This window comes from Theropithecus gelada, chromosome 4 (genome assembly GCF_003255815.1).
Source record: "Theropithecus gelada isolate Dixy chromosome 4, Tgel_1.0, whole genome shotgun sequence".
In the NCBI taxonomy this organism is placed as follows: Eukaryota; Metazoa; Chordata; class Mammalia; order Primates; family Cercopithecidae; genus Theropithecus; species Theropithecus gelada.
The window spans coordinates 72,572,566-72,589,012 of record NC_037671.1 but is presented as its reverse complement, the minus strand read 5'-3'; the positions used below and the strand labels follow the sequence as shown (position 1 = coordinate 72,589,012).

The 16,447-nt window shown below is 42.1% G+C and overlaps 2 protein-coding genes across 3 annotated transcripts in view; one reads left to right on the top strand and one right to left on the bottom strand.

Annotated features, from left to right (window-relative positions):
- SLC17A5 (solute carrier family 17 member 5) overlaps positions 1–16,447 on the top strand; it is a 61,030-nt gene that overhangs the window by 19,025 nt on the left and 25,558 nt on the right. For both annotated transcript variants that reach the window (XM_025384061.1, XM_025384062.1), the window contains exon 7: positions 12,716–12,874. In XM_025384061.1, the coding sequence (XP_025239846.1) occupies positions 12,716–12,874 (159 nt within the window). The remainder of the gene's footprint in view (positions 1–12,715; positions 12,875–16,447) is intronic.
- LOC112622126 (40S ribosomal protein S27-like) overlaps positions 16,112–16,447 on the bottom strand; it is a 1,593-nt gene continuing 1,257 nt past the window's right edge. The window contains exon 2 of the mRNA XM_025381393.1: positions 16,112–16,369. Coding sequence (XP_025237178.1) covers positions 16,112–16,369 — 258 coding nt within the window. The remainder of the gene's footprint in view (positions 16,370–16,447) is intronic.

Genomic DNA, 16,447 nt, shown 5'->3' with positions numbered 1-16,447 from the left:
ATCTATATTTTTAAACAGGTGTAATTAAAGAAAGAGAACAGCATATTTATTATGATATAATATTATATGATATGCATCTGTTTGTTCTTCTAGAGTAAGTCTTTAGAAAAAAATGTATATCTTATTAAAACCGGATTTCAATCACTTAAGCACAAAGGCAAATCAGAAATAAAAGTCTATCATAATTCAATATACTAAATTGTCAAACCATGGAAACAAAATGTTTGCCTTTTGAGTAGAATAAAAGAAGAACATAAAAACATTAGGAAAGACTAAAATATACACAGTTTGTTTTCAGCATTCTTATTGACTTCAGAGTCACTTTATTTAAAAACATAAAATATTTTAAACTTTTCCTATTAAATTATCATGATAGATATTTTATTTTATATATATATATGTGTGTATATATATATATATATATATTTTTTTTTTTTTTTTTTGTCGGGGGGACGGAGTTTCGCTCTCTCACCCAGGCTGGAGTGTAGTGGCATGATCTCGCCTCACTGCAACCTCCATCTCCCGGATTCAAACAATTCTCCTGCCTCAGCCTCCTGAGTTGCTGGGATTACAGGTGCACACCACCACTCCCAGCTAAATTTTTGTATTTTTAGTAGAGACGGGATTTTACCATATTGGCCAGGCTGGTCTCGAACTCCTGGCCTCAAGCAATCCTATCATCTTGGCCTCTGAAAGTGCTGGGACTACAGGTGTGAGATTGATATTTGATCAATCTCTGTGCCCAGCCCAAGATTGATATTTTAAATATTTATATATAGTATAACCAGGCAGTAAAATTAAAAACTTAGTCTTGACTGGGCATGGTGGCTTACGCCTGTAATCCCAGCACTTTGGGAGGCTAAAGCAGGGAGATTTCTTGAGCCCTGAAGTTCAAGCCCAGCCTGGACAACATAGCAAGACCCCATCTCTAAAAAGAATAAAAATGTACTCTTTAGCATTTATTTTTAAGTTTTTTTATTTTGCTATAAATGTCTCTACAAGCAGCTGAACTTTAAGAATTATGGGCCGGGCGCGGTGGCTCAAGCCTGTAATCCCAGCACTTTGGGAGGCCGAGACCGGCGGATCACGAGGTCAGGAGATCAAGACCATCCTGGCGAACACGGTGAAACCCCGTCTCTACTAAAAAATACAAAAAAAAAAAAAACTAGCCGGGCGAGGTGGCGGGCGCCTGTAGTCCCAGCTACTCGGGAGGCTGAGGCAGGAGAATGGCATAAACCCGGGAGGCGGAGCTTGCAGTGAGCTGAGATCCGGCCACTGCACTCCAGCCTGGGCAACAGAGCCAGACTCCATCTCAAAAAAAAAAAAAAAGAATTATGAACTGTCTTGATCTTTGCCAAAGATTGGCAAAAACTCAGAAACAGAAGAAATCAGCATTGTAATAAAGTTTTAACCAGGCGGAGAGCTCATATCCAAGGTTACTTGGGTCTGAGTCTTCCCAGCAGAAATTAATAATAATAATAATAATAATAATAATAATAAATGCAAATAAAAAGAAAGTTTTAGCTAGGTGTGATGGCACACACATGCAGTTCCAGCTCCTCAGGAGGCTGAGGCAAGGGGGCTGCTTGAGTCCAGGAGGTCAAGGTTGCAGTGAACTATAATCAGCCATTGCACTCCAACCTGGGCAACAGAGCAAGCCCATGTCTCAAAATAAAAAGTTAAGTTACTTTGAAAGTTTAGAGTCCTGCATGATGTTAATTGAATTACCCACTTTTTCCCCTTAAGGAACAGGTAAAAAAAAATTTAACACATTATAAACAGATGTTGCCGTGTAAAACTTGCTATGTTTTGTCATTTTCTCAACATTGATAGGTAACAGCTTGCTTCTTCCAATATTTCATTTTTATCATGATCTTCCAGAACTTATAAAACTTTTGAGTTTGTTTAAATTTTTTTAAAAGCTTTCCCTTGGCCAGGGGTGGTGGCTCACACCTGTAATCCCAACACTTGGGGAGGCAAGATGGAAGAATTGCTTGAGCCCAGGAATTGAGACCAGCCTGGGCAACATGACGAGACCTCATCTCTACAAAAAATTTAAAAATTAGCCAGGTAGTCCCAACTACTCAGCAGGCTGAGGCAGGAGGATTGCGTGAGCCTGGGAAGTCAAGGCTATAGTAAGCTGTGTTTGTGCCACTGCACTCCAGCTTGGGCAACAGAGCAATACCTTGTCTTAAAAAAAAAAATCTTTCTCTACATTGGTATGTGTCTTAATCTTTCCAAACTTAGGTTGTTTCTCCACACGCTTCAGAAAAAGGAATATCCAGAGGCAAGAGATTTAGGAGGAGAAGCCCAGATTGCGTTCTTTTTTTTTGAGTCTAGCTCGGTACCCATGCTGGAGTGCAGTGGTACCATCACAGCTCAGTGCAGCCTTGACCTTTCAGGTTCAAGCAGTCTTCCCACCTCAGCCTCTCAAGTAGCTGGGACTACAGGTGCACACCACCATGCCTAGCTAATTATTTTTTGTAGAGATGGAGTCTCCCTATGATAATCAAGCTGGTCTCAAACTGCTGGGCTTAAGGAGTCTTCCTGCCTTAGACTCCCAAAATGCTGGGATTACAGGCATGAGTCACCATGTACAACCAGACTGCATTCTTAAAGCACATGATGTTATAGTTGATAATGTCGTAAAATGATGTGTTACATGAAGCTCCACCTTTAAATCTTGGACCCAAGAAATGTGCAGCCTCTACTCATTCATTCTTTAAACATTTTTTTTTTTTTTTGATACTTGACTATGACCTAGGTTCTTTGTCAGCTGAGGACTTAAAAATGAGTAAGAGGAAAAAAATAAAACATGGTTCCTGTGGGACCCGAGGTCTCCAGAGGGAGACGGACATGGATGGACAGAATTTCAATATAATATAGCCTGCGTAATGCAGTGTATAAGGTACAGGACATCTTTGGAACAGAGAAGGTGGCAGTCCTCAGCCAGCCTGGGGCAGATAGGAAAAGCTTCCTTATGTCAGTGCCTTCTGGCCAAAGCGCATCAGGAACACACTTACAGTTGAACAAGTTGAGTGTCTTGGTTCATTGCAGTGAGGAAGAAAGCACACCATGAAGGACCATGAGGGCATCTCAGTGCAGAGTTGAGAGGAACTTGTTGCAGTTTAGACATGTATTAGATGACTTCGGGAAGGGTTTAAAGAATTAATGTTTTGCTCTGGATTTGATAATTCTATGATGAATTTTTATCTAGAAGGTGGGGTAAAGCTGTGATTAGTAAGGGCACAGCAGTCACTCATATTAGCTAGGAGAGGAAGACGTTTGCGCGTTTTTTGTAGTTTATGGCATTCTTGTTTTTGTCTGTGCTCAAACATGACTGTGGAGTGGTTTTTTTCTTCTTCTTCTTTTTAGAGACAGGGTCTCGCTCTGTCTCCCAGGCTGCCATGCAGTGGGGTGATATCGGCTCACTGTAAAGTGGTCTTATTTTTGTCATGCTCCAGCATGCTCATAGAGTGGCCTGGTTTCGGTTCAACAGGAGAACCCCAGGCCTAGATGTTAGAACCAGGACAGTTTAGCTTACCACAGCCCAGGACTGCTTTTTTTCTTTCTTTCTTTCTTTTTTTTTCTTTTGAGACAGAGTTTTGCTCTTTTTACCCAGGCTGAAGTGCAATTGTGCAATCTCAGCTCACTGCAACCTCCGCCTTCCAGGTTCAAGTGACTCTCCTGCCTCAGCCTCCTGAGTAGCCAGGATAACAGGTGTGCACCACCACACCCAGCTAATCTTGTATTTTTAGTAGAGACTAAAAATGGTTTCTCCATGTTGGTCAGGCTGGTCTCAAACTCCTGACCTCAGATGATCTGCCCGCCTTCATCTCCCAAAGTGCTGGGATTACAGGCGGGAGCCACCACATCCAGCCTGACTGCTTTTTTCTTTCTCACTTTCCTGAGAGAAAGAGTGATATCTTCCAGAGAAAGTGACACCTTCTAGGAAGTGTGGCTGTTGGGTGTTGCTCTCCTGCGTAAGGCAAAGGCAAAAAACGTCAGGAGGAGGAAGCAGGTGGAAGTCAGGTCATGGAGGGTCCTCTGTGCCTCACTAAGGAGCTTAGCCTTTATCCTTTAGGCACTGGGATGCCATGAAGTATCTGTAAGCTGGAAGTGACAGAATCAGGTTTGCATTCTAGATAGCTTATGCTGGCAGTCATGTCGAAGGAGATCTGAGCTGGACAAGCAAGAGTTGCAGTTAGAATGTTTTCTCAGTTATCCAACCAAGACAAAGTCAGTACTTATAGGTAGAAATGTGATTTCATTTTTACAATAAGTGGATTTTACAATTATGACAGCATATATAGTTCTAATTCTGATTCAGAAATGTCTACAAGAAGAGAAATAGGCTGGGTGTGGTGGCTCACACCTGTAATCCCAGCACTTTGGGAGGCCAAGGCAGGTGGATCATGAGGTCAGGAGTTCAAGACCAGCCTGGCCAATATGGTGAAACTCCATCTGTAGTAAAAATACAAAAATTAGCCAGGCATGGTGGTGTGTGCCTGTAGTCTCAGCTACTCGAGAGGCTGAGGCAGAAGAATCTCTTGAACCTGGGAGGCAGAGGTTACAGTGAGCCGAGATTGTACCACTGCACTCCAGCCTGGTCGACAGAGCAAGACTCTATTTCAAAAAAAAGAAAAAAGAGAGAGAGAAAAAGAAAAAATAAAAATCTTCACTGCACCCTGCAGTTAAATTCAGAAGGGCTATCTCATGACTAGTGAGTGCTTTAAGATCATCAACTACTCCTCTGTGTTGAAGATCTCTTTTTAATGAATTATGGAAAGACATTACCACTTCACCCATTGAAGTGTTCTTCCCTATATATCTGCTATTTTTGTTGTTGTTGTTGTTGTTTTGTTTTTTGGTTTGTTTTTTTTTTTTTTTTTTTTTTTTTTGAGACAGAGTTTCGCTCTTGTTGCCCAGGCTGGAGTGCAATGGCGCGATCCTGGCTCACTATATCATAACCTCTGCCTCGCCTCCTGGGTTCTAGTGATTCTCCTGCCTCAGCCTCCCAAGTACCTGAGATTACAGGCATGCACCACCACACCCGGCTAAGTTTTTGTATTTTCAGTAGAGACAGGGTTTCTCCATGTTGGTCAGGCTAGTCTCCAACTCCCAACCTCAGGTGATCCGCCTGCCTCGGCCTCCCAAAGTGCTGGAATTATAGGCATGAACCATCATGCCCGGCTTCTTCTTCTTTTCTTAATTCCAAGGATATCATGGGGTTTTCTTGTTTGGTTGGTTCTGGGTTTTTTTGGTTTTGTTTTGTTTTTTTGAGACAAGGTCTGGTTCTATTGCCTAGGCTAGAGTGTAATAGCATGATCTTGGCTAACTGCAGCCTCTGCCTCCCTCCGCCTCCTGGGTTCAAACCATCCTCCCACCTCAGCCTACCAAGTAGTTGGGATGCCAGGTGTGTACCACAAAGCCTGGCTAATTTTTGTATTTTTTGTAGAGACGGTTTTGCCATGTTGCCCAGGCTGGTCTTGAACTTGTGAGCTCAAGTAATCTGCCCGCCTCAGCCTCCCAAAGTGCTGGGATTACAGGCATGAGCCACCATGCCCAGTCTGAAGATAGCATGTTTTGTAACTGTTTTACTTCTCCTTTATGCCTTTTAGGAAGAGTATACAATTTTGCAGCATTGCAAATCAAATCAAATGGGGACCTTGGTTTGAATATTTAGTTGTCAAATTAAGACAGAAATTAAGAGCATTTATTACATGTAACTTTGCTAAATCAATCTGCTGTTACTTGCATTTGACAAGAAAATTTTTTTTGTAGAATGGCATATTAGAAGGTATTCAAGTATTTGTCGAGTGATCTTACCCTCTGTATTTCACACATTTCATGACAAATCATTTTTATAGTTTATCCTTTTTCTGTTTCAACTTATATGGAAAAAAAGTTGATTGAGCTGTTATTAGAAATTCGATGATACATTCTGCATACAAGATTCAGGATCTCATTGATTTTTCCTTCACAAATTCCATTATCATTTAAATCTCCAAAGTACATTTGCTTTCAAAATGTTGGCTGAGGAAATGATCTGAGCAATTTTAAAATGTTTTGCCCATATGTATTTTCCTTTTTGGGGGGGTGGGGGTGGGAAGGACAGTCTCCCTCTGTTCCGGAGGCTGGAGAGCAGTGGCACTGTCTCAGCTCATTGCAACCTCTGCTTCCCAGGTTCAAGCGATTCTCATATCTCAGCCTCCTGAGTAGCTGGAATTACATGCACGCACCACCTTTCCTGCCTAATTTTTTGTATTTTTAGTAGAACCAGGGTTTCACTGTTGGCCAAGTTGGTCTCGAACTCCTGACCTCAAGTGATCCACCTGCCTTGGCCTCCCAAAATGCTGGAATTACAGGTGTGAGCCACTGCGCCCAGCCACACATATGTATCATCTTTTATCAGCAGTGGTATTTTAGAATAATGTAGACCTCTAATAAGAACTTTCAGGACCAGGTGCAGTGACTTATGCCTGTAATCCCATCACTTTGGGAGGCCTGGGTGGAAGGATCACTTGAGCCCGGGAGTTAGAGACCTGCCTGGGCAACATAGGGAGACCCCATTCCTACAAAAAATTTTAAAATTACGCGGTATGATGGCACATGCCAATAGTCTCAGCTACTCAGGAGGCTGAGGTGAGAGGATCGCTAGAGCCCAGGAGGCTGAGGTTGCAGTAGCCGTGATGGCACCTCTGCACTCCAGCCTGTGCAACAGAGCGAAACCCTGTCTCAAAAAAAAAAAAAAAAAAAAAGCAAGCAGCAGGCACAGTAGCTCATGCCTATAATCCCAGCACTTTTAAGGCGGGTGAATCGCCTGAGATTAGGAGTTCAAGACCAGCCTGGCCAGCATGGTAAAACCCTGTCTCTACTAAAAATACAAAAATTAGCTGGGCATGGTGGCAGGCGCCTGTAATCCCAGCTGCTCAGGAGGCTGAGGCAGGAGAATTGCTCAAACCCAGGAGGCAGATGCCGCAGTAAGTTGAGATCGTGCCACTGCACTCCAGCCTGGGTGACAGAGCAAGATTCCTTCTCAAAAAAAAAAATGCTTTCATAATTTTTAATTTTTTGCCAACAATTAGATATGATGAAGCCATCGAGAGAATGTGTTTACATTGCTTGATTGGCAAAATAGTAGTGTGTTAGAAACAATAGCAAGAGAATAATTTCTAGATAAAGAACATCAAAAAAAGCTGTTTTGTACCTTCTTAAGCCCAACCTTGTGTTGTCCAGTATGGTAGCCACTAGCCCCACGTGGCTATTATACTTTTAATTTAACTAATTTAATTAAAAATTTAGTTCTGGCCAGGCTCAGTGGCACACACCTGTAATCCCAGTACTTTGGGAGGCTGAGGCGGGCAGATCACAAGGTCAAGAGATCAAGACCATCCTGGCCAACATGGTGACACCCCATCTCTACTAAAAATACAAAAATTAGCCGGGCATAGTGGCACATGCCTGTAGTCCCAGCTACTCAGGAAGCTGAGGCAAGAGAATCACTCGAACCCAGGAGGCGGAGGTTGCAGTGAGTCGAGATCACGACACTGCACTCCAGCCTGGCAACAGAGCGAGACTCCATCTCAAGGAAAAAAAAAAAAAACTAGTTCTGTCCAGGTGTGGTGGCTCATGCCTATAATCCCAGCACTTTGGGAGGCCAAGGTGAGCGGATCACCTGAGGTCAGGAGTTCAAGACCAGCCTGGTCAACTTAGTGAAACCCTATCTCTATAAAAATACAAAAATTAGCCCAGCATGACCAGCGAGTGCTTGTAATCCCAGCTACTCGGGAGGCTGAGGCGGGAGAATTGCTTGAACCCAGGAGCTGAAGGTTGTAGTGAGCCAAGATCACTTCACTGAACTCTAGCCTGGGCAACAGAGCAAGACTCCGTCTAAAAATAAAAAAATTTAGTTAGTCACACATATGTCACACATATGACAAGGGTTTTGTTTCATTTCATTTTGTTTTATTTCATCAACCTGTTAGAAGGACAAGGATTTAATAACCGTGCACGTAGAACATTCCATCATCATGGAAAGTTCCACTGGACAGCACTACCTTAAACTCTTGTTTAAGGTAGTGATACTTGGATAGTTTCTCCTAGTAACATTTGAAAATTCATCTTTAACTTGAAAGTTTTTATAAATGAAGACTTTCCCCCCGAAATATAACTTGTAACGTGGAAATACTGTAAGTTGATCTTACAATTCATATTGGGAGAACAGAAAACTGTTGTGTTGCACTTCAGTTACAAATGAACACTAAGCTGGAATACATACATTTCACGTTCTTCTTTCTAAGCCTCTAACCCCGTGGGCCTTGTATTCGTTTGATAAGCAGCTATTGAGAACCTGCCATGTGTCAGGCTTATGTGTTAGACATACAGCTCATCTTGGTTGGGTGATTGTCCAAAAACATCAGATTATCAAAAATTCAGTTGATATTTATAGGTTGTAAAAACATACCAGTGTGACTAAAATTAAATATGTCTTATTACAGGTTATATTTCCAAGAGGTAGGATACATTCTTCAGAATATATTCAGTTTTCAGAGATCAAATACATTTACGCTTGTACCTTTCAGCATAAAAGAATGATTTCACTTCCTTTGTGGATTTCAAAGCCATATAAAAAGAGCTATGTTCCAAATTCCTTCAAACTCTAAAATCCTCTCTGCCCTGAGCTTTTCAATCAAGACAGATAAGGGCAGACTTTTTAAAATCTAATCTCTACAGCAGTGGGTCCCAAACTTGCTGCACATTGAAATCACCCAGGGATCTTCATAAACTAGGAATACTTACCTGCTACCCACCCACAACCTATTCAATTGGTCTGCGGTGTGACCTTGGTCTCAGTGTTTTTAAGGCTCCCCTGGGTGATTCTTATATGCAGCAAAGTTTGGGAACCTACTGCTCTACAGAATCACCAGTGAAACCTTTTAAAACTCAGATTCCTTGGCCCTACTCTCAGAGGTTTTTTTTTGCTTTACTTGTTTCTGTTTTGTTTATTCAAAAGGCGGAGAATAGAACACAGGCCCCTATAATTGTAAAGTATAGCTGGAGTTGAAAACCACTGCTGTAAAAGAATAAATGATCTCTCTCCTTCTCTTTCCCTACATCTGTACATCTTTGATCATATTAAAAAATACAACCGGCCGGGCGCGGTGGCTCAAGCCTGTAATCCCAGCACTTTGGGAGGCCGAGACGGGCGGATCATGAGGTCAGGAGATCGAGACCATCCTGGCTAACACGGTGAAACCCCGTCTCTACTTAAAAAAACAAAAATACAAAAAACTAGCCCGGTGAGGTGGCGGGTGCCTGTAGTCCCAGCTACTTGGGAGGCTGAGGCAGGAGAATGGCGTAAGCCCAGCAGGCGGAGCTTGCAGTGAGCTGAGATCCAGCCACTGCACTCCAGTCTGGGCAACAGAGCGAGACTCCGTCTCAAAAAAAAAAAAAAATACAACCAAGCACAATGACTCACTGGCTCACGCCTGTAATCCCAGCACTTTGGGAGGCAAGGCTGGTGGATCATTTGAGGTCAGGAGTTCACGACCAGCCTGGCCAACACAATGAAACCCCATCTCTACTAAAAATACAAAAATCAGCCAGGGGTGGTGGCGGGCGCCTGTAATCCCAGCTACTTGGGAGGCTGAGGCGGGAGAATCGCTTGAACCTCGGAGGCAGAGGTTGCAGTGAGCGAAGATCGCACCACTGCACTCCATTCTGGACAACAGAGCAAGACTCCATCTCATAAATAAATAATAATTATTTTTAATATGTAATTAAAAAACACAAGAGCGTATCTACAAAGATGTCAAGTAAAAAGTCCATATGAAAAAGGCCGAAAGAAGGTGGGGCAATACTGGTTCTTCCTGTTTTTAAAGTAACAGTAACTGTGAATCCTGAAGGCAGAAACGTAGATTGCTCTTGCTTTGAGAAAAACAACAGTCTTAGTGTATAGGAAATATAAAAATCTGATGCCCTAGATCAGTGGTATCCAAGTTTTCTTGATCATGCAAGAATCAATCAACAGGTGGGAGGCTCACAATTGGAATATATGTTTTTTTTTTTTCTTTTCTTTTCTTTTGAGACAGAGTATTGCTCTGTCACCAGGCTGGAGTGCAGTGGTGTGATCTCAGCTCACTGCAACCTCTGCCTCCTGAGTTCAAGCGATTCTCCTGCCTCAGCCTCCCGAGTGGCTGGGTCTACAGGTCGTGCCACCACACCCAGATAATTTTTGTATTTTTAGTAGAGACAGGGTTTCACCATGTTGCCCAGGTTGGTCTCGAACTGTTGGCCTCCAGTTATCTGCCCACCTCGGCCTCCGAAAGTGCTGGAATTACAGGTGTGAGCCACCATGCCCAGCCATAATTTGTTAATATAGTAATGTTTAAAGGGAGCAATGTGTTTGACTATATTATAGTTAATGATCTGTCATTATTTGCTTGGTGAAGTAGCTGACAAAGGACTCAAGAAAAATGGCAGCTCGGCCAGGTACGGTGGCTCACGCCTGTAATCCCAGCACTTTCGGATGCTGAGGCGGGCAGATCACAAGGTCAGGAGACTGAGACCATCCTGGCTAACACGGTGAAACCCTGCCTCTACTAAAAATACAAAATATTTGCCGGACATGGTGGCACATGCCTGCGATTCCAGCTACTCGGGAGGCTGAGGCAGGAGAATCACTTGAACCCAGGAGATGGAGGTTGCAGTGAGCCAAAATTGCACCACTACAATCCAGTCTGAGCAACAGAGCGAGACTCCATCTCAAAAATAAAAAAATAAATAAAAATAAATAAAAGACACTTAAAATAAATGCACTTATGCTGGGGGCAGTGGCTCACACCCGTAATCCCAGAACTTTGGGAGACTGAGGCAGGCAGATCACTTCAGGTCAGGAGTTCGAAACCAGCCTGGCCAACATGGTGAAACCCCCCGCTCTACTAAAATACAAAAATGAGCCAGATGTGGTGGTGCATACCTGTAATCGCAGCTACTTGTGGGGCTGAGGCCGGAGAATAGCTTGAACCCGGGAAGCAGAGGTTGCAGTGAGCTGAGATTGTACCACTGCATTCCAGCCTGGGCAATAGAGCAAGATTCCATCTCAAAAAAAAAAAAAAAAAAAATACATAGGCGAGGTGCAGTGACTCGCGCCTGTAATCCCAACACTTTGGGAGACCGAGGCGGGCAGATCACCTGAGGTCAGGAGTTCGAGACCAGCCTGGCCAACATATTGAAACCCGTCTCTACTAAAAATACAAAAATTAGTCAGACATGGTGGCACATGCCCATAGTCCCAGCTACTCGGGAGGCTGAGGCAGGAGAATTCGGCTTGAACTGGGAGGCAGAAGTTGCAGTGAGCCGAGAACATGCCACTGCCCTCCAGCCTGGGTGACAGAGCAAGTCTCTCTAAAATAAATAAAATAAAATAAAATAAAATAGTACTTAAACTGCAATATGCTATAATACTCTTGAGGGCGAGCAAACAAGTGAGGATGCCATTATTAACCCCTGTGAATTGGGGGACTCCTATGATTTGTGATCACCTGACATACTCCAGGGCCAACATATTTATTAAATATTAATAGAGTGGTTTTTTATTTTTAGAATAAAAATGAGTACAAATAGAAATAAATCGAAATATGTCTTTCCTCACCCCAGCAGATCATCTTGCACACCCCCATGGTGCTTTTACCCTGCTTTAAAGACCACTACTGCATATGACTGCTTACAGAAACCTTGTATTGCCTAATTCTTATAAATCATTTCAATTGAATAAAGATTGGATAATTAAACATGACTTCTAACAGGACCTTCCAATCTCTTTCCTTTACCCTTATGCCAACCTCTGAATTTGCTATGAAACTATATTTTAGGAACAGAGAATTCAGGCCGGGCACAGTGGCTCACGCCTGTAATCCGAGCACTTTGGGTTGGATCACTTGCAGTCAGGAGTTCAAGAACAGCCTAACCAACATGGCGAAACCCCGTTTCTACTAAAAATGCAAAAATTAGCCAGGCGTGATGGCACATACCTGTGATCCCAACTACTCAGGAGGCTGAGGCAGGAGAATCACTTGAACCCGGGAGGCAGAGGTTGCAGTGAGCCGAGATTGTGCCATTGCACTCCAGCCTGGGCAACAAGAGCAAAACTCGGTCTCAAAAAAGAAAAAAAAAGAAAAAAAAGGAAGAGAGAGAGAGAGAAAGAGAGAAATCAATGCTGCAGGTGACTTCTGACATTCATAAGGAATGTTTAAGGTTGACATTATAGCTCTATGAATACATTTTTACTTTTTCCTGTAATCTGAATCATGGACTGTCTAGTTAATATATTTTTTTAAAAAATCAAACAACTGAATATTTATCATGTATTTTGCTATTTAATATTTCAAAGGAGTTGTTTTTTTTAATTATACTTTAAGTTCTAGGGTACATGTGCATAACGTGCAGGTTTGTTACATATGTATACTTGTGCCATGTTGGTGTGCTGCACCCATCAACTCGTCAGCACCCATCAACTCGTCATTTACATCAGGTATAACTCCCAATGCAATCCCTCCCCCGTCCCCCCTTCAAAGGAGTTGATTTAAAAATTTGGAGTTTACTAATTAAGGTGATATTCTGTATGAATTCTGGATAGAGTTTTAGCTGATATGGTACAGATCTAAGCATTAACATAGCTGTAGTTTATCCTAATCATTCCTGTTTTCTTCAGCTTTCTTCACAGAAGTCAGTGCCATGGGTACCCATTTTAAAATCCCTGCCACTTTGGGCTATTGTAGTTGCACACTTTTCTTACAACTGGACTTTTTATACTTTATTGACATTATTGCCTACGTATATGAAGGAGATCCTAAGGTTCAATATTCAAGAGGTAAGAAAAATCATCTGCTTCTTATATATGCTTCTTTTATATATATATTATAAGACCATACACAGAATTTGTTATCATCTATATAAAATGAAGTTATTTTGTATCTTCCATTTTATTCTGCTGTCCTAAATTTTAGAGATTCTTATACATCAAAGGACTATCAAGAAAGTGAAAACCCACTGAATGGGAGAAAGCATTTATAAATCAAACATCTGATAAGGGTCTAGTATCCAGATATATTAAGAATTCTTACAATTCAATAATAAAAAGAGAACTCAGTTTTTAAAATGGGCAAAGGACTTGAATACAAATACACATTTCTCGAAAGATATACAGATGGCCAATAAGCACATGTAAGGATGCCTGATATCAGGCCAGGTGGAGTGGCTCACACCTATAATCCTACCACTTTGGGAGTTCGAGGCAGGTGGATCACTTGAGGCCAGGCATTTGAGACCAGACTGGGCAACATGGTGAAACCCTGTCTCTGTTAAAAATACAAAAAAGGCCAGGCACGGTGGCTCACGCCTATAATCCCAGCACTTTGGGAGGCCGAGGCAGGCGGATCACCTGAGGTCAGGAGTTCGAGACCAGCCTGACCAACATGGAGAAACCCCGTCTCTACTAAAAATACAAAATTAGCCAGGCATGGTAGTGCATGCCTGTCATCACAGCTACTTGGGAGGCTGAGACAGGAGAATTGCTTGAACCTGGGAAGCGGAAGTTGTGGTAACCCGAGATCGAGCCATCACACTCCAGCCTGGGCAACAAGAGTGAAACTCCATCTCAAAAAAATAATAACAATAAAATACAAAAATAATCCCAGCACTTTGGAAGGCTGAGGCGGAAGGACTGCTTGAGCCCAGGAGTTCCGAGACCAGACTGGATAATACAGCAAAACCGTCTCTACTAAAAATACAAGAAAAAATTAACCGGGCATGGTGGCATACGCCTATAATCCCAGCTACTAGGGAGGCTGAGGCACGAGAATCTCTTGAACCCAGCAGACGAAGGTTGCAGTGAGCTGAGATCATGCCCCTGCACTCCAGCCTGGACAGCAGAACAAGACTCTGTCCCAGGAAAAAAAAAAAAAAAAAAAAAACTAACAAGGCTGACTGCACAGCCTTACTGGCTACATGGACTTACCAGCTTTAAAAACTTAAAGTGAATCCTCAGTCACTCACATTCCAAAGTATACTGTAAACATTGGCCTGGCTATGTGGACCAAACCTTAAAACTTCAGACAGCTAAGCTGTGAAGAACTCCTGTGTCTACTTCTGAAAAACAAGGTCACGCTATAGAAATATATCCACAAATTGCACTGACAGAAGTTAAATTGAAACTAGGCTTTGGCAATATCATGGGATGGATTCATTGTGAGCAACCTTATTTTTCCCAAGTTCTCTGTTAACAGAGCCTGATTATAATCTACTACCACATTTCAACTATAAAGTGGGGCTAATTTTTAAAAAAGAAAAAAATAAAATAAATAATATACTACTACAGTGTTTAATTGCATTCCACTGTGCATTGAAAGGTTAATTTGGTAATTATCATTGAGGTAAAACTGAGATCCACAGGAAGATTAAAAATAGCAAATCCAGCCAGGCCCGGTGGCTCACACCTGTAATCCTAGCACTTCGGGAGGCCGAAGTGGGCGGATCACTTGAGGTCAGTAGTTCGAGGCCAACCTGGCCAACGTGGTGAAACCCCATCTCTACTAAAAATATAAAAATTAGCCAGGCATGGTGGCAGGTGCTTGTAGTCCTAGCTACTCAGGAGGCTGAGGCAGGAGAATCGCTGGAACTCAGGAGGCAGAGGTTGCAGTGAGCCAAGACTGAGCCTCTGCATTCCAGCCTGGGCAACAGAGCAAGACTCCCATCTCAAAAAAAAAAAAAAATAGCAAATTCTCAAAATCATATTAACAAAATCTCTTATTTTACTTATGAAGTATATTTAAAGATTACTACACTGATGTTTCTATTTGACATTTTCCAGGAAGAACTATGTATGGAAGAAATAAAATATCAATAGCTGGCCAGTAATTAACGTTGTGTACTTTAAAATAAGAATCTTTTATCTTGCATTCATAGACAAAAAGGTATTATCTTAATTAAAATTAAAAGAAATGTAAATATAGGACCTTTTTTCAGTCTGTAAAATAAAAAGAAATGTGAATAGAGTTTGAAAATAATTCTATAGTTATATAGTCTATTTTTTAATGGATTTTTTTCTTGAAAATCAATATATTATATTCATGAAATGACCTGGGTGTTTTTGTTTTTGTTTTTTTTAAATAGTAGAGATGAGGTCTCCCATTGTTGTCCAGGTTGGTTTCATACTCCTGAGCTCAAATGAAACTCCTGCCTCAGCCTCCCAAAGTGTTGGGATTACAGACATGAGCCACCCTGCCCGGCCATCAAATGGCCTTTGTTCAAAATAAAGCTTGCTTTGAGAAGCATGGTGCAGGCATGCCTCCTTTTATTGCACTATGCTTTATTATACTCTGCAAATATTGTATTTTTTATGAATTAAAGATTTGTGCTAACCCTGCATGGAGCAAATCTGTTAGCACCATTTTTCCAATAGCATGTGCTCACTTCAGGGCTCTTGATCTTTGATGTTAATGTTGTAATTGTTTGGGGGCACCATAATCCTTCCCCATATAAGATGGCAAACTTAATAAATGTTGAGTGTCTTCTGACAGCTCCACCAACCAGCCATCACCCCATCTCTTTGCTTCTCCTTGAGCTTGCCTATTCCCTGAGACACAACAATATTGAAATTAAGCTAGTTAATAACCCTACAGTGGCCGGGCATGGTGGCTCATGCACCTAGCACTTTGGGAAGCCGAGGTGGGCGGATTGCCTGAGTTCGAGAGTTCGAGACCAGCCTGAGCAACACGGTGAAATCCCATCTCTACTAAAATACGAAAGAAATTAGCCGGGCGTGGCAGCTCGTGCCTGTAGTCCCAGCACCTCAGGAGGCTGAGGCAGGAGAGTTCCTTGAACCCGGGAGGCAGAAGTTGCAGTGAGCTGAGATCGCACCACTGCACTCCAGCCTGGGTGGCAGAGCAAGACTCCATCTCTACAAAAAGATAAAATAAATAACCCTACAGTGGCCTGCAAGTATTCAAGTGAAAGCAAGAGTCCCATATCTCTCTCATTTTTTTTAAATCTTTTATCTAAAATGTGTTATATTGAGATGGTTTTCCACTCATCTTGATTCACAGTGCTCTTAGTGCTGCTTCCTCCTGAAGGAACATCCTTCCATAAGCCTTGCTTTTTCTCCTGTAGGCTGGCAGAGGACAATGGAACACCCAACACACAAAACTACTGTTTGTGCATGAGTAAAGAGCATGGTGATTTTATAGCGTCCTGGGCACTTCACATCCACGAAGTAGGAATTGGTGCTCTGCACCAGGCATTTCTTCTTGTGTTTCCTCTTCTCCTCTTCTGGAGAGGGATGCAGGAGATTTTTTGCAAGAAGTGTGTTCTCGTGGATAGGTTGTCACCACTGGAAACTCATTTTATTTTATTTTATTTTATTTTATTTTATTTTATTTTATTTTAT